The sequence below is a fragment of the Eptatretus burgeri genome, chromosome 10 (assembly GCF_056783735.1).
Source record: "Eptatretus burgeri isolate ZD-2024b chromosome 10, Ebu_testis_v1, whole genome shotgun sequence".
Lineage (NCBI taxonomy): Eukaryota > Metazoa > Chordata > Myxini > Myxiniformes > Myxinidae > Eptatretus > Eptatretus burgeri.
The window spans coordinates 55,598,385-55,617,402 of record NC_140970.1 but is presented as its reverse complement, the minus strand read 5'-3'; the positions used below and the strand labels follow the sequence as shown (position 1 = coordinate 55,617,402).

At 47.2% G+C, this 19,018-nt stretch overlaps 1 protein-coding gene across 5 annotated transcripts in view; it reads left to right on the top strand.

Annotated features, from left to right (window-relative positions):
• LOC147018613 (rap guanine nucleotide exchange factor 2-like) overlaps positions 1-19,018 on the top strand; it is a 213,699-nt gene that overhangs the window by 57,726 nt on the left and 136,955 nt on the right. For all 5 annotated transcript variants that reach the window (XM_085898460.1, XM_085898458.1, XM_085898457.1 and 2 more), the window contains one exon: positions 1,035-1,215. In XM_085898460.1, coding sequence (XP_085754586.1) covers positions 1,035-1,215 — 181 coding nt within the window. The remainder of the gene's footprint in view (positions 1-1,034; positions 1,216-19,018) is intronic.

The following is a 19,018-nucleotide window of genomic DNA, read 5'->3' as shown; positions in this document are numbered from 1 at the left end:
TTCGAGGTACGTACACTTGCCTTGAAGCCGTCTAGCCTGGGATTGAATCTCGACCCAGCTATAAGCTGTCATCCTGGGGTTTCGCAAGCAGGCTGATTCATCAATGTGTGTGCCATCGCTTGGATAGACGTTCACCTTGGCATCCCATCTGTCAGTATTAGTTGGTGGACGTTAAAAATCCCATGGTGTCCTTCCTGAAGATTAGGTGAGCTATCTCCAGCACCCTGAACAAATTCCGACCATAACAAGGAGGTGCTGCATCAACGACACAGCCATGCTCCCAGCCAATGATGCTACCCCACAGCTTCATCCTGCATTACAAAAGAAGAAGTATCGTGGAGTGTGGGTTTGATCCTCATGAGAGTTGGACCTCGGTAACAACTGTCATTTTAGGGTAGTGCCAGCAGGAGGCGCTACCTCTTAGCATGCACTGCATTCAGATCGGGATAGTAAAACCAATAATGGTTTGTGCATTTATGTTGTCAAGGGGAATAGTTTCCATGGTATCTTTGAAAAAGAACAGGGCATTGTGTTTGTGGGTTTCCCAGGTGAGTATGAAACACACATGTGACATCACACATGCATTTTAGTCAATTATGCACAATAAATTATTGTCCCCAAATGGTCATGGAACATCCATTGAAATTACATTTGTCTTCATAGTCCATTCTCTCTTTTTTTCATGCAAGGTGATGGGAAGTGAAAGTTTTAATTAGCATCACATGTAGTAATTCCTTTTTTTATTTTTATTTTTTTAATTTCCTTGATGTTTCACTTCATTCCTGTTGGTTTGCCCAATCCATGTCTGTCGGCTGCTTTCATATTTCCATTAAATGCACCTTGACCTCTCTACCTTTTGTACATGAGCCTCGGTTACCTGTACAGACCTGGATTTGGCAAAGTCATTTGACAATTTTCTTTTCTATATGCAGCTCTGGCAAATGGCATGCTTGGTAAAATTAAGTTTATAATTGCCTTTTTTTTTCCTTTTAATTATTTAATATTAAAAACTTGGTATCATTTGAACACTGCAGGCAACAGAGAGCGACGCAGGTGCCGGGGATATGTCAGTTCTTCCCGAGGGAATCGTGGACTCTGATGACGATGACGATGAAGACGAGGAAGAGGAAAGGCGAATCGATTCTATATTTGTGAGGGATACGATTCGTGAATCTTTAGATAAGGAGCCAGAGAAACGCACAGATGAAGACATTGGTAAGTGCAAGTGAGCAATGAACAATCTTGTTGATCCAATATATTGTTGCAGTGATTTTGATGGTGGAGCTTATGTTTTCACCCCTGTTCATCTGTCAGTCTGTGAGCACTGAGCAGGACATGTCTCAAAAAGTTGCAGATGGATTCGGATGAAACTTGGTTGAACTGATTGATTTGATTTTGGTGAAGATCCAGATGTGGATCCAAGAATATGTTGAATTGACAAGTGATTCTTCACCATTGAGAGATGGGGACAAAACGATATATAGCACGATATCTCAAAAAGTTGCGGACTGAGTTGGATGAAACTTGGTGTGCATGTTGGGTGTATGACACGGACGAACTGATTCGATCTCGGTGAAGATCCGGATCGGGATCCGGCCTATCAGTGGGATACAAAACATGAACTGTTCAGCCTGCTGGAGGTATACGCTTTACTGAGTGCCATTCTCGTTTGATTGTGCATTGACGGTCATCCCTGAAGGCTTCTCTTAAAGGGTTAAAATAAACTTTTCAAAACTTTATGGAGATTTGATCATCTATTCACACTTCATTCTAAAGTGTTCCTGCTGTCGTAGAAGAATAAAAATGGCACCGATGGAAAGCTAGTAATCAATTTACTTGGAACAAAAATTTGTGTCTTTCATCATAAAGATGCCCGTTTTAAAATCCCCTCTTTCCACGATTGAGGAAAACGAAGCAGGAATTGATTCCAATGGTAACATTTATTATTCGACGACAGTAGGAACCCTTTAGAACAATGGTTCTTAACCGGGGGTAAATTGACCTCGACAGGGTTAAAAAACAACAACTTATGATTGGGGGTAAATATACCAATTCCAAAATAGTGAAATTTTTAACCCTTTCACATCATATGTTTAACATGAATCTGTTCTACTCTCTTTGATCACAGTTTATTATTGTACAATACGAGGATAACAAATTTTATGCTTTTCTATCTTTCTTTTTTTTGCCAAAATTGCATCAGCCAGTTATTGAGTTGAAATAGCTCATGGGGTATGGGTAAATGGCTGGTGATGTTGAGGCGAGGGGGTAAATGGCAGAAACAAAGTTTAGAAGGACACGGAAGGAGCACATAAAATGATATACTGTACAGTATATACTTGTCAAAGCAATCGAAAGATACATAACAGTATATAGAAGGAGCACACAAACAACTAGAAGGGCACTCGGTAGAGCGCATACCTCCGCCAAGTAATGCCTGATCCACGAGAACATGTCGGAACCAATACACTTTTGAAATATCATGCTATACAGGACGATGTCGTTTTTGGCCCCATCTCTCAATGGTGAAGAATCACTTGTCAAGTAAAAAACATTCTTGTATCAGGATTCGGATCTTCAACAAAATCAAATCAATCAGTCCTTGTCACACACCCAACATGTCCACCAAGTTTCATCCAAATCCGTCCACAACCTTTTGAGATATCCTGCTATATGTCGGTTTAGTACTCTCTCAATGGTGAAGAATCACTTAAACAATTATCAGATCTGGATCTGGATCTTCATCAAAATTTGAATCAGTTCTTCCTAGTCACATACCCAATGTGTTCACCAAGTTTCATTTGAATCCGTCCACAACTTTTTGAGATATTGTGCTATGTATCGTTTTGGGCCCTATCTCTCAATGGTGAAGAATCATTAAAAAAATTCTAGTAGTCGGATCCGGACCCGGATCTTCACCAAAATCGAATCGGTCCGTCCTTGTCACACACCCAACCTGCCCACAAAATTTCATCCGGATCCGTCTACAACTTTTTGAGATATCCTGTACACAATCAAACAAACACATCGACAGAGAGACAGACAGACAAACAGACAGAAAGAGGTGAAAACATAACCTCCTTCACCTTCGGTGGCCGAGGTAATAACAACCACAGCGCCACGACAACACCATCTGTGTGCGATAAAATATCATTTTTGGCGTGTTTTCCTTCATTTTACATCCTCATCGACACACCAATATACGTGCAATATGTTTGTTGTTGGCTCACCAAGTATCTGGTAATCAATGGACAAGTTATGGAGCATAACTTTCTGGAGAAAGATGTTTTTCCCAGTACACTTACTTCATCTTCGCTCGTATGCAGCACAAGGCTGATGGGTATCATCATTGGCTGAGGGCGTGGCTGTGCCGCTGATGTAATGCCCTCTATATGTTATGGCAGGAATTTGGAATTTGTTCAGGGTGCCAGGGATAGCTTACATACTCTTCGGGAAGGACACTGTGGGATCCTTAACATCAACCAACTAATGTTGGCAGATGGGACGCTCGTTTAAAGAGCAGGTTGCGGGTCACCAAACATGTGCTGAAAACTTATCAATATGATTATATGTGCATTAAATAGTTCGATGCAAACTATTGTGGTTGCCTAACTATTGGGAAAATTAATGAAATTTAACTCCGAAGTTGTTATTTCTCGAGGCTGTTGAAAAAAACAGCCGCGTGCCATATATGGATGGTGACGTCACGTTCTCCAAAACAAAGCGGACGCTCACTCGCTCATTGGAGGAGTGTCCAGTTCAGCGGGCCGTCCTTTCGCTTTTTTGAGCTTGCAACTGTCTATATTATCCTTTTTTATTTTGAATTATTGTAGAACAAAGTTATTTGGATATTTGTACATCATGACTCGTACGTGTGTCGTCATGTTTTGCGAAAATGGCTGGAAAACGGGTAATCGCTCCCACCGATTCCCGAAGGAATCAAACATTCGCCGGCAGTGGATAAGATTTGTACAAACAAAACGGATGGATTTTCGCCCCAAAGAAAACGGGTAAAGAGGACCCTTTGGGTGGACTTGTCATTTGTGGTGACCATTTCACAGCCGAGGATTATGAAGGCAAAAACACATCTGATCACCACTCTGTGAATATGAGTTGTTGGTTGACAAGTTCTCCAGATACTGCTCCGTCACAGAATCAATTGTTGAGTTTAAGTGATAAAAACCTTGAAATGCATTCTTAAAGAGGACAAGGAAAAACACAAAATAAACTTTCTGAAAAACACAAGCATGAAAAAAAATTCTCAACAAATCAACTTATTGTTGATTAAATTACTTTTTTAAACAGCATCAGCAAATTGGGCTATTTCATTTCAATTGTAAAAAATTGTTCAATTTTCCACTTTTTTTTCTAAATTTGGTAGAATATTTCCCAATGAGGCGAAACATGTTTTAGTATTTATATGCCACAACAGTCTCTTGAAAGTTGGGGTTTGTTCTAACTGTTCACTTTCGCTGGGGTCAAGCTCAGCTGTCAGAAAGACTTCAACGCCAAGGCTGCGGTGTATAATATTGTTATGAATTTGGAATTCAATCGCACACAACATACAGGTTCCCTTAGTCAGCGATGTCGATAAGTGCATGTTCCCTAGATAGCTCACCTTCCATTGTTTAAATGTTTTGAAATCGATTAGATGCGCTGCGGATCGATTTAATAGTTAGGGAGCAAACAATGGAGACGTCCCTCCCCCTCTTCTGCGAAGAGGAAGAAGAACCCTGCGGTGACGTCAACAACTCCCTCCCACCCGTGGTTGAGCGGGGGGCGGGTGGATCACGAGGGCATGAGTCATGCCGAGTGCGGGGGAGGGGTGCAAAGGATAAAGAGGACATCTTTTCTTTGTTCAAGAAGAGTTCGTGGAAGTCCCATAAAAAGAGTCCCGTGGTAGGGCTGAGTTCGTGGGCTGAGCTCGTGGGAATCCCGTGGCAGAGTCCGTGTGCTGAGTCCCATGGGAGGAGTAAGCTTTTTGCTTCGGCAGTTGGGGGAGTCGGGAGGAACCCAGAAGCCAAGGAGCTGCGTGGAAGTCTGGGCGTCGCGAAGGAGACGCTAGCTGGAGGCGCAGCCTTGCCTGCTGTGTCGCGCAAACCGCGCGTTCGTGTGGAGAGAGCCGGCCTGCCACACGGAAGGCCCAAGCTCGACCGCGGCTACGCTAGCTGCCATGGGGAAGGAGCATCGCGGGTCGCCCAAGCGCGTTCGTGTGGAGAGAGCCAGAGAGAGCTCGCCTGCCACACGGAAGGCCCGAGCTCGACCACGGCTACGCGAGCTGCCGTGGGGAAGGAGCATCGTGGGTCGCCCAAGCCAGACACCACGAGGGTGCAGGTAACCCCCGGCCTGTAACAACTGGTAGTCAGTCAGGAGTGGGGTGTGAACCCATCCACCTCCGTAAATTTATAGGTTCGAATCTGTAACAATTGGTTGCCAGGAGCGCGATTCGGCCCCCTCCGCCTCCATAGAAAAATTCATGGAGTCGGATCAGGGGTATACGGAGCAAACCCCCCGTGTCCCCAAATTTTATTCCCAGCACGTAAAATGTTCAGCCAAGGCGAGCAGGGGCAGGAGGGATTAGGAATGGATTTGGAAATGTTAGAATCTATGGCTCAGGACGAAATGACTATGCAGGTTAACTATTCCCCGCAAATAAATGCAGAGTCCGCAATGTGCGCAGCGGCGGGGGCCGCGGTGTATGACACCTCCCCTCCTCCGTAAAAATCCCTCCTCAGTCCCCGTCAGATCCGCGCCCAGTAATGGCGAAGCGACTGCCACCGGGCCACCTGACATGGGCCAGCTATTGGAAATATTGCTGGCAAAAATGGATGAGAATGTGCAAACGCTGCGGGGTGAAATGAAGAGCATGGGGCGAGGCCTGCAGGTGGGCAGAATGGCAATTGCGTGCAGTGAAACGTGGACAACGGTGTGCAAAATGGCGGCACCACGTGGCAGCTTGACCGAAACGACAAGGAGGAGTGTGGACTGTGTCGGCCCCGCGGGAGAGGACAAAATAATTCGCGAGACGCGTTGGGCGAGACTCGTGCAGGTGACGGAAAAAGTGATGGTGACACAGAGGGAAAAATTAAATGAGGTGACTGAGACATGCAGGACGAGACACGTGGAGGTGACTGAGAAATGCACGGAGACGCAGGAGACAAAGGAAGGAACACCAGAGCCACGGGGAATAGAACAGGAAACGGACGAAAAGCCAGGAAGAAATGGAAATTATAAACGAGGTGACTGAGATAAAGCAAGTAGAGGAGAAACTCCAGGTAATTGACGAGCACACACAGGTAGGGATAGTGAGGGACAATGAGGTTGAGCTGGGGGAGTGTTTTGTGACCCGGTGCGAGCAGCAGGATGGCCTCCTTCAGGAACAAGGTGAGGGACTGTGCCCCCTTGAGGAGGATCGCGACGATCGAGCCTTGCGAAGTAAAGGGGGTGAGTGCTGTGAATGGGTGGACGCGGAGCTTGGGGGTTATGGAAACCCCGGGACCCCTTGAGGTGGTGCTAATTCCCAGCGTGGTTGTTCCGGTGTGTGTGATGTCGAAATGTGTGTTTGCGAGTGTGCCGAAATGCGTGCTTTCCAGCACGCATGGTGTGGATGAAGCACCGTGTGTGGATGAAGCACCATGTGTGGAAGAGACCCCGTGTGTGAGTAGTGTGGTCACGAGTAAGCCGGGGTGCGTGCTTCCCTGCACTCTGTGTGTGAATGAAGCACCACGTGTCAGAGAGGCCGTGTGTGTGAGTGAAACGGTCTGTGTGGATGAAGCACTACCATGTGTGAGTGAAACACCGTGTGTGAGTGTCCCCGCGTGTGTGAGTAATATGGTGTGCCTGGTGGCGAGTGTGCCGAAATGCGGGCCTTCCAGCACGCCATGTGTAAAGGAAACACCGAGTGTGGAAGGAACAGAGTGTGCGAGGGAAACAGCGTGTGTGGTTTCGAAGTGTGTGAGAGAAACACCGAGGGTGGAAGGAACGGCGTGTGTGAGAGCGCTGTATGTGAGGGAGATGACAGTCGGTATGCGGGAGGACGCAACCGCATCCCCGTGTCTGAGTGCCATGGTGGAGTGTGTGGGCGTCGTGGCATGCAGGAGTGTGTGCGTTGAACGATGACGGGACCAGATGAAGGACAAGGGACGAGTAGCGGCCGTAGCTGAATTGGGAACCGTGCCGGGTTTGCACAACAGCGAGCGCGGGGTCTGTGCTGTGCTACACACAAGGCCGCCACGTGCGCGGGCTGCGCAGGTGAAACCCGGTCCGGAAACGCCAGTGGTGGATGTTAGCCGATCCCGCGGACGGACAGAAGCTAGGCTGGATTCGGAATTTGGACCGGATGGGTTCTTCACGCGAGCGTGTTTGTAAAGCTCCGACGAGCAGAGCACATGTGTTCGCGTGGGGAAGCCCTCAAAACGCGGGCTTGCTTTGAGATGCGCAGAGTGACGTCATGGCTGCACGTGTGTTTGGAATCCGGCAGAAGGGAATTCCTGCTGGATGGTACCATCCAAGAGGGATGAGGTGCGCGGGGTGCAAGCAGCTGCCATGACGTCACGGAAAAAGAGCGCGGCTGTGAACTGCCGCGCTGGTGGTGCGCATTATGAAAAAAAAAAAGAGTTGAGAAAAGCAAGCCTCGCTTTGGGTGAACAGGATTCCCAGGCAAGGGGTGGAAGACCCCCTTGTTGGGGGCAGAGGAAGTACTATTTAGGAGGATGGGTTAGAGTTAGTGAGACCGGCTTCATGGGGACATGGGTTGTATCTCATGGAGCCCGTGGAATGGATTAGTTGGAGGGATTTTAGTTTAGATTTAGGAAATGGAATTTTTGGATTTTTGGAGACACGGACAGACTGGAAATGTGTAGTGGAGACGTAGCTTAGCTACGTAGAGTAAATGGAACGTGCATGAGTTTTAAGGGATGACGAGGGAGCACGAGTTAGTCAGGGGATTTAGTGAGAAGGATGGCAGTGTGGAGTGTTGGTGTGAGTTGCGAGATGGAAAGTGTGTGAGGAATGAGTGAGGGCCAGTGGGCCCAAGTGTGTAAGTAGAGCGAATGTGGTATGCATGGTGTGAATGACTCATCGGGGGGAGGAGTGATTCCCACCCAAGGGACCCCGGGGTCAGTTTAATGTTAGTTAGTGGGTAGTCAAATTTACAAAAAGGAGGTCGTTTTGTTGTTGGTGTCGAGAGAAGGCACGAAACCCGTTTGGAGGGGTGCAAGAGTTCATGGACCGGCTGGGAGCGTGGCTGTGGAAAGGTCAGTTTTGTTTAGTGGGCACCCCAGGCACCGGACTAGTCGGCCAGAGTAGGCTAAGGGCCCAAGAGGGGCTGGGATAGTGTACTGGGCACGGGCGACCCTCGGAAAGGGACCCGTGGCATCAACACGCCACGTGGGCATCGGAAGGGGGGCAATGCCAGAGAGAGCAACCCCCGCTTTGTAGGGAGCAGCTAGGCTCGGAGGCAGCCTGCGGGCCTGGGGGTGCCATGGTTATAGTTCGGCAGAGGGGGAGTTCCTGCCAGTTGAGCCACGCTGCCCAGCCAGGAAATTGTGCGAGGGCACATATGAAAACTTGAGGGCAAGGCCCAAATTTATAATGGACACCAACACAGGCGACGGGAATCATGGTTTTTAGAACCGATAGTTTTAAAGTTTGAGGCGTTTTTTTTTAAAGCCCCGGGGTAGTTTCAGGTTAATGAATGTTAGGGTAGATAGGAGATGTACCCCTTCGCACCATCCATCCCTTTACTCGTTGTCGGCCGCTGGACTCACCTTGGTAGATCGCTGAACTCTGAGGAGGCCATTCTGAGGCTTTGTTGGGCCTCGAGACAGGACGCTAGTCTCTCCCTATTCCCCTCCAGAAAGGGAACGTAGGGGTTGGGAGTAGGCTAGGTTAACAGGATAGGCGAGCCGGACAAAGACAATAAAGGGGGTTAGGGAGACAATTATAAAAATAAAGAGGGGCTAAATTTTGTTGTGTTGTGTGGCAAATTAAAGGAGTGGGTATGGACAGAGACAGGCAAAGGCGATAGAGTAGGGGGAGACAGTAGGCTAGGTCCGAGCCCGCCTTCAGAGCGGCCGGCACCACTGCACTCCCTCCAGATCTGATGGAACCACACCAGAGGCCGGCCAGCTTCACCTGCCAGCCTGTTGTGCTGCAGCTGCCTGTTCTGCATGGGCTTACCTTGCCATGCCTAGTTGCCTGCCTCTGCCATGACCCCATGCCTGCTCGCCCTTGTTTGCGTTTTCCCCGTGTCCATCCATCACCATGCGCGCCAGGACCATCCAGTTTTGTGAGGACTGCCCTGCAGGCAGCCTGTGCATCCAGTCCATTTTTTGTGTTTTGCAACCATCTCCATCCATTTCCCTGCACCAAAGACTTTGCTATGACTTTTGCCTTTCCCCTTTCACAGATCACAAGTTCTGGGCCATGGTTCGTGTAATTTAATAGATAAGTTAAGATTGTAAATATGTGGAACCCCACCTGCATGTTTGTTTTAGCGCCGGCAATTTTAGTTAAGTTGTCTGAATGAGTCTGTGAGAGTTTGTTTCGTTAGTTACGCAGCGCATTGGGTTATTTATTTTTGCGACACGTTAAAAGAAATGTCGCACTCAGGGATCCGAAGGTAGAACGTACTAGGGGAAAACTTACACATGCTGGTCACACGAAAATTTGACGACTCGGGACCAGTCTGTAAAAAGGGGAGGGGGTAGTGTTACGAATTTGGAATTCAATTGCACACAACATACAGGTTCCCTTAGTCAGCTATGTCGATAAGTGCATGTTCCCTAGACAGCTCACCTACCATTGTTTAAATGTTTTGAAATCGATTAGATGCGCTGCGGATCGATGTAATAGTTAGGGAGCAAACAATGGAGACGTCCCTCCCCCTCTTCTACGAAGAGGAAGAAGAACCCTGCGGTGACGTCAACAACTCCCTCCGGGGGGGGGGGGTGGATCACGAGGGCATGAGTCACGCCGGGTGCGGGGGAGGGGTGCAAAGGATAAAGAGGACATCTTTTCTTTGTTCAAGAAGAGTTCGTGGAAGTCCTGTAAAAAGAGTCCCGTGGTAGGGCTGAGTTCGTTGGCTGAGCTCGTGGGAGTCCCGTGGCAGAGTCCGTGTGCTGAGTCCCGTGGGAGGAGTAAGCTTTTTGCTTCGGCAGTTGGGGGAGTCGGGAGGAACCCAGAAGCCAAGGAGTTGTGTGGAAGTCCGGGCGTCGCGAAGGAGACGCGAGCTGGAGGCGCAGCCTTGCCTGCTGTGTTGCGCAAACCGCGCGTTCATGTGGAGAGAGCCGGAGAGAGCTCGTCTGCCACACGGAAGGCCCGAGCTCGACCGCGGCTACGCTAGCTGCCGTGGGGAAGGAGCATCGCGGGTCGCCCAAGCGCGTTCGTGTGGAGAGAGCCGGAGAGAGCTCGCCTGCCACACGGAAGGCCCAAGCTCGACCGCGGCTACGCTAGCTGCCGTGGGGAAGGAGCATCGTGGGTCGCCCAAGCCAGACACCACGAGGGTGCAAATAACCTGCAACGGTCTCGTGGGACTCGTTCGATTTGCCAAGTCCCACGCAATAAAGACCCAAGAGGTCCAGTCTGACCCTATTGCCTTTGATGGGGTCTTTTTCCTGCTTTTCTTTCGAATGAATGTTTGTGGCGCCGAGTCCCGTAAGTAAAACTGTGTAAGTGACTGTACATTAATAATTGCTTATAGACGGTTGTAGTTCTTTTGTTGCTTGTATAATTGCATACGTGTTTTGCCTTATTTAATTGCATATGTGTTTCATTATAATAAATGTCCTTGTGTAAATGTAAACTTGCTTGTTTCGTCCATTCCCTCTTTGACTGAACATTTCGTGTGTTGGGAGTTAGGAAGCCGTTGGTTTGCCATAATAGGGGGACATTTGGACCAACGGTTCTCGGCAATTACGCCGCTCGGAATCGCGCACGGACAAGCTCGCCTCGGCGGTTTGTTCCGTACGAGATCCGTCGAGGGTGGAATACCCCGGTAGTTGGATCACGTGGGTATTTAGGTACATTGAAGATTGGCAATCGACCCTACCCCACGTGATCTGCCGATTGGCGTATTTCGGTTCTTGTACAAGGACCCGTCGCTCGGAGTTATCCGGGCGGCGATCTATATTCCGGGCGATCGGTCGGGCCGACTCGACTTGCGGCTCCGTTCAGAGCGGTCGGTTGGTGGCCGACCCCCGGCCTGCAACAATATATTTCGGTCCATCATTGATTCATTCTATTTCTGACTTTTGAGTGACTCGAGGGTTAAAAATTATTGTTTCAAGTCACAGACGAATCAAATTTTACATTATTTTATGCATCGAACAAGAAAATGAAAATCTACAAACCAATCTGTCTGGTGTAGTCTGTCAGTGTGAACTGCCGGGCAATCAGTCCTGCCACTTGTACACGAAATAGGCTGTTTTCTGACACTTGCAAGTGGCTCAAATTTATATGGCTCAGGGCCAGAAACTCCATCGTATAAATTCCCATCATCCTCCGACTCATCCTCGGCAATATCGGAATGAAAACACTCAATTTCATCGCCACTGAAATCACTCTCTGATTCGCATCTCGCCATTGTTCACATGCTGTTTCCGAATGTTCACGAAGTTTTCGGAGAACGTGACGTCATAGCATCTTCGGTAAATTCCGGTCTGTTTTTCGATCACTGACAAGCGTTTTGACTTAAAAGTTAATTTTAGCATATTTTGAGTTTCAAATGTAAGAAAATAATTGCCCAACGATTATTAATGTGATTACAACCTTTGAATCATGCGAAGTCATCAGCAACCCAAAACCTGCTCTTTAAAGTGCATCCGCGGGACGGCACACATGTTGATGAGTCACCTTGCCTGTGAAACACCGGGTGACAGTTTATAGCTGGGCCCTGGATTCAACCCAGGCTAGACAGCTTAGCGAAGAGTGTTTGTTCCTCTTGATCATCCTGCCAAGCAGCCATGTAGCAGCAAGTCAGTTGAGGTTGTCAGATTGGAATTCCACAAGGTTAACTGGAAAAATAGGTAGGTGATTTTAAGTGGGTGGAAACTTAACTGTGAACATCAGGTTCTGTTTGGAACACAGCCATAATCTGCCATAGAGATGTGGCTTCTATTTTCACCTGCTAACTGTCGGGGACTGCAATCTGCCCTCTCACAAAAGGATTGAGCTGTCATCTCCACTGCATCTGAATTGATTCTGCCTGGGAATACATCCAGAGGAGTTTACTTTGTTTCATGCACTGGTTTATCCTATCCCATCTGCAGTGATTCTCTGCATCCCATTACACTGAATCATGTGATGAGGTTGAGGTATTTGCAGTCAAGAAGTTTGCTTTTTTTCAAAATGGAAAGTTAACCCGACCGATGGTAACTTCAGGTTACTCCATAAGGCTCCCAACAAGTGTGTATCCATCTTGAGGCAATCCAGAAAAAAATTAATCTTAAAAATCTCAATGCTGAACTCTCCAACCAGTCTCCTTCGTCCAAGTCATGGTCGTGCCTTGTCAAGTCCATCTCTGGTACATGCTCCCTTCCCCATCCCACCCACCCTCTCCATCCCTGAGCTCACCCCAAATGACATTACTGCAGATTGTCTGAGATAAGGCAAAATGTCTCAACTCAATGCTCACCTCCAAATGTGTCCAACCCATCCTGCTTTGTCCAAATCTTACCATTTTATACCCACTGTCTACTGGACTTTGTCTCCTTTGATGATCGTCCAGATGACACCATTGCTCATGTTGTCGAATCCCGCTATACTGCTCTTGCTTCTCCTTTGTCTGTATTTTTCATCCCTTCCTCCTTTGGCTACCTTGTGTGTGCCTGAAAGATCTTCTCATCTACAGACGGGCAAACTTCAAATTATCAGTGAAGTCATGGAATCCATCATTGCTGCTGATGTCAAAGCTTTCCTCTTTTCAAACAGCCTGAACTCTGACCACAAGTTTGGATTCTGTCCCTGTCACTCAAATCTCGATATGCTGCTAATCCTCGACCAGTAATGGCCAGAAGCTCACCATCTCAAGAGGTAAGGACCATCTCCCTGGACATATATCTTCTCTGCTTGCTACACTTTCTGCCCATGCCATACAAGGCTGCTTTCATTTACCGGTCTCTACCTTCTTCCACTCATGCAGTCAACACATTACCATCAATGGAACCCTCTCTTCTGTTCTCCCAGTGGAGCTTGACTTGGGCCCAGTCTTGTTCCACATCGATGTAAAAGACCTCTTAGATACTATGTAAAACCATCTCTTCCTTCTTGCAGGCCATTACACATCGTGTCATATCGTAGTCCATAGCAGGTAGTTATTTTGTTATTATTGGAATCTCCCACCAAGAGGCTCAAGTACAAGGTCTGTTACTCTCACATTGCAGGCAGGTCCATGGGCTCTGTTTTTTTTTATTTCCTCTCCGGTATAAACCTCTCTTCCCTCTCAGCACTCTGACCTTCCTAATGCTTCATGCACATTTGGCTCGGCGGCCGTAGAGTCTAAATAATCTATGGCCACTAGCAATTATAGGGCGGCCGCTGTATTTCCACGGTCACACAATGTAGCAGTCACATATGTTTTTATTTTTTGGGTAGCCGCACGGGGTATTTAGAAATTGTGGAGACTGAAAACGTGGGGGTGCCGTACGGTCTTTGATTTGATGTCGCACGGTGACCTTAGGGCGTCCCTGCGGCGGCCATAGAATTTTCAAGGCAGACGCAAGGTAGCCTCAAGGTGCCCGCAAGGCGACCGCAGGGGGGCCCTAAGACGAACGTGGAAATAGTGCGGCCGCCGTAATTTTTTGGGGGTTGGCAAAATTCATTTTTCATTGATAAGAGCCTACGGAAAACGCACAAATAACGCAAGCCCACCGTACGCCCTACGTATGGTCGACATGGAACACATCGACGTCATGGCTACGGCTTGTCGAATTGCTACGTCCAACCTAGAAATGAAAAAAAGTTATAACTCTGCGCTTTAATTCCACGGAGACCCCTACGGCCTGTAAAAGATAGCCACACGGTGTAGGGCCACCCTGAGGCCACCTCAGAAACTCTGTGGCCGCCGCACGTTTCTGTCAATTCGGGGGGGGGGGGGGTACTGCCGCCGTATCCTAGCCGTAGAGCAAATGTGACTCATGCTTTAACAACTTACGAATGCACATGTTCTTCCAGTACCACCCTCTTCATGAAAGTTTCAAAATCCAAGCTGACTGCACACCTTAATTATTTTGTTCTTTGCTTCTACAATTTTTGGAATTGCCTTCCTGAGGCCATTGTAGCCCAATCTTTTCCTCCAGGGCTTCAAAAGGGCCACGCACCTGCCTGTTCCTTATGTCCAAGCTCCATGATGAGCCTCACATCAAGAAAAATAAAAACATAGAATGTTTGTGATACTCGTCAAATGACTCGTCTATTATGCTCCATGACTAGCTGCTATTTTATGAAATAAGCTGGAGTAATTTTAACCTGTTGGTCCTGCAAGTCGGCGTATTCCATTCAACAATATATCAGGGGATTAAATAATAGGAAGAAAGGTCAGTTTGAGTTGCTTGTTAAATATGTTAAACACACTCATGCAGACACACAGATAAATGCAGCATATTGGACTGAAAACATGGGTTACAACATCAACAATCATCCGCAGTGGTGTGTCGTTTCTCAAGGGGGAGCACGATTGGATGGATGAATGGGAGTTATTGGTGATTCCAAAAGGCGTACGAACCTCGCGAGGCCAGGCCTCGCCGAGCGACTCTCACCTGCAGTGTGACGTGTTTCTGCTCAGTACAACTAAGGGATCGGAACTTCCATGTGACTTGACAGTGCAAAAGGAATGCGGAACTAGCAAAATAACTAGTCTGGCTTTAACGGAGACAGAGCCAGAGCCAGGGGATCCTTTGCCTTGCTTTATTATTTATTTATTTAGGTTTTATTCGGTTTATTTTTTTATATTATTGTTATTTTATTCGGTTTAAAATAACAGGACTGGAGTTAGATTTATATCACTATCAGAGTAAACAGAGGCAAGTCAAGAAAGTAACTTACCAAGCCAAAAGAGAGTATGAGAAGGACGTGGCTAAGAATATTCAACATAATAGCAAAGCTTTCTTTAAGTGTATCAGGGGAAAGGAACAGGACAGAGGACCAGTGTGGGCTCATTGAGGAATAGCACCCGGAGAGTGGTTAGTGATTAAAGTGAGATGGCAGGCTTATTAAACAGGTATTTTGATTCAACTTTTACACAAGAACAGTCAGGAGAATTGCCAATAGCTGAGAGTATCAATGAAGGAGGTGAGAAAGGGCTTTTACAGAAGATCCAGGTTGGAGTGGATGAAGTAAAGGAACAGCTAGGTTATTTAAGAGAAGATAAAGCTCTGGGTCCGGATAATATGCGCCTAAAAGGATTGACGGAGGTGGCTGAGCAGGTAAGCGAGATGTTAACGGATATTCTCAATAGCTCACTGGAGTCAGGACAGGTACCGGAGGATTGGAGAGCCGCTAATGTAACACCATTATTTCAGAAAGGATCTAGAGAGGAATTGGGGAACTATAGACCTGTAAGTTTGACTTCCGTTGTGGAGAAGGTGTTGGAGACATTAATTAAGGACCGGATGAGGAACCATTCAAACAAATACAAACTAATTAAAGGTAGTCAGCATGGGTTTACCAAAGGTAGTTCCTGTTTAACAAATGTTATAGAGTTCTATGAAGCAGTGTCTGGTTGGGTCGATGAGGGAAAGACAGTGGACATAGTATATCGAGACTTTAAGAAGTCATTTGATAAGGTACCACATCAGAGCTTGTTAACCAAAGTGAGGGCTCGTGGAATGACTGGTCAGGTCGCTAATTGGATTGCAAACTGGCTTAGTGGTCGGAAGCAAAGAGTGGCTGTGAGTGGGAGGATGTCTTGCTGGGAGGATGGAAGTAGCGGGGTACCTCAGGGATCAGTACTCGGACCAATACTATTCATTATTTACAGCAACGATTTGGATAACGGGGTAAAGAGTAAGCTTTCCAAATTTTCAGATGACACAAAGCTTGGAGGTGAGGTGGATAGCAGAGGAGGTGGTGATCAGATTCAGGAAAGTATTGATACTTGTATAGATTGGGTCAAAGATTGGCAGATGGAATTTAACCTGAGCAAGTGTAAGGTGTTGGGAATGGGAAAGAACAATGAAAATAGAGATTACAGGATGCTAGGGGTAATTTTGGAGCATGTTACAAAGGAGAAGGATCTGGTGGTGGTAATAGATATGGGAGGTAAGCAGGTAGAGCAGTGCCAGGTTGCTATCGGTGAAGCAAATCGGGTTTTAGGTTGTATTCGGAGGGGGATCATTTATACATCAAAAGAGGTGGTGCTAACATTGTACAGGAATTTAGTGAGGGCCACATCTAGAATATTGTGTGCATTTCTGGTCACCACAGTTTCGGAAGGACATCGATGCTGTGGAAGAAAAATAATTATATTCATGTACTCTCAATTATAATTGTTGCTCATACTTTATATATTTAATTTTTTTGCAAGAGTCGAATTGGCTGTCGTTAATGCTTCCCTTTATCCAAGAGTCTTTTGACCTACATATTGATAAAAGGAATGTCTTACTATGAAACAGGGTGACCTGGTTGATAACAATGCAAGCTTTCGCCGCGATTGTGTCATTCACTCCCTGACACCCAAAGTGGACACGTATTGCAGTTTTGAGTTATTTTGCCTGATGCTTATCAGCTAATCCTGTAGTTGAGTTGCCAAATGTCTCCCCTCCCATTCTTTGGAATGTCAAATTGTGAATAAGAGGAATTGCTTCGAGATTCTGTTTCAGTGGAGTCCATTCAAATGTTTCAGTGAATCATTCAATGTCCTTCCTTCGTATATACGAAATTATAGATTCTGCTTTGGTATGCTGATCCAACTTGTGGAAATTGAGTTATTTTCCACCACAATGCCAAAGACAGGGTTCAGTGTAGGGTTACTAGATTGATTCCGGGCCAAGCTAGACTCAGCTATGAGGAGCGGCTGAAGGAGACAGGGCTTTATACACTAGAAAGGAGGCGGTTACGAGGAGATGTGATAGAGATGTTTAAGATAATGAAAGGTATGGATAAAATAAGTGCCGATTAATTATTTTCTACAGAGTCGACAGTGATAGGACCAGAGGCCATAGCCTGAGAGTAAAGAAGAGGAGAGTTAAGACGGAAGCAAGGCAGGGGACTTTCACTCAGAGAGTAGTTAATGCATGGAATGGCCTCCCTGGAAAGGCAGTGGCAGCAGAAAAAATAGATGTTTAAATTAGAATTACATAGGTACCTGGAAGTTATGGAGATAGAGGAGGTATGGGGATGTTGACAGGACTTTTAGGTAGTGTGAGCATTGATGGGTAATTGTGTACATGTGTATGGAGTGCTGTTGGTAGGGATCTTGTCAAGGGGTGTTGTGTGGTTGATGTGTGTTTTTAACCAAGCCCATGCCCCCCCCTTTAGGGGAAGAAAAAAAGAACGGGGGGGGGAGGGGGAAAAAACAATTAATTGATGAAAAATTTTTTTTTCATTTTCTTCCTTGGATCTTGTGTCGATGGGTTGGTGTGGTGTTCGTGCAGGTATGATAGACTGAATGGCCTCCACCTGTGTTACGTTTCCTTGTATGCTTCATGCTTTCTGGATATCGCTTGATATTAGGATGAGATTGGGACCATACTCTGTGCAGGGCGTTGGTGCTGCCTAAGCAGTCTCCTTGGCTATTGGGCACAATCCTGGATGGGTTGCCACTCCGACACAGTATACCAGCATGCTGGCACTCATTTTGCCGACCTCGGAAGGATTTTAGTCAGGTCAGGTTCGATCTGTGACCTGCTACAGGTACCATGTAAACCTGTACTAACCTGTTCCATGGTCGGGTTGTCGTCGACTAAACCGTCTCCCCCACCAGGTTTTCTGGTGAGGAGGGTGTTTGGATATGGACACCCAGCAGGATTAAAAACAAAACCTGTCAAAGGGCGGAGGAGCTCCTTGTGAGCCAACGGCCATCCATATCTAGTGCCCAACTGTGTCTGCAGACGTCCTCCTGCAGTTGGGCTACTTCTTATTAGGAGGTTGGTGGCAGGATTTGCACTCCGGCCACCGTAAAACCCTTCATTCCGCAAAACGCAAAAACGCAAAAAAATCTGAAAACCCACTCCGTGGAAGTACCTCCTGTGCAGCTTCCCTTCGCAGGGCAGCTCACCGGATGACGGGATTGGGGCAAAGCCTTCGGGACCCCCAATCTTTGATAGGAGGGAAACCACGGGGTAACATCCCTGGGTCAGATTGCGGGAGAGTGTGTCGGAGTGGTGCTGAGGTGTCGTCCACCAGACGGCGGTCTCCTTGGGTTAACCTGAGGCGGTCCCTTTGGGTGGGTGCCTGGAATGTCCTATCCCTAAGAGAGGATGATCACCTGTCTCTGTTATCATCTGAGCTCAAGCGTTTGGACATCGGGATTGCAGCTCTCTCTGAGGTTCGGAGACCGGATTGCGGCGAGATAATGGTGGGTGGTTACACCTACTATTGGTCTGGTCGCTCTGATGGTTACCATACCCAAGGAGTTGCTGTAGCTGTGTCCAATAAGCTGACCCCAATGATAATTGAGGTAACACCGGTCAACGAGCGTATTATGAGATTAAGGATTCGTCACTCCTTAGGTGTCATTTCCCTGGTCTCTATTTATGCTCCGACTGAGGCGAGTGATCTCACCGTGAAGGATGCATTCTACGCCACACTCGAGTCTGTGGTTGATCAGTGCCCCAGACGAGATACACTTCTAGTCTTGGGGGATTTCAATGCATCGACTGGAACTGATAGGGATGGTTATGAGGTGTGTGTTGGTCCCCATGGGTCAGGAACTATGAACCAGAATAGCACTAAGTTCCTTGACTTTGCAAGAAGTCATGGACTTAGGGTGGCTGGTTCATGGTTTCAGCGCCCGCAAGCTCATCGCTGGACTTGGTATTCCAACGCTGGCGGTGTGGCAAAGGAGATTGACCATGTCCTC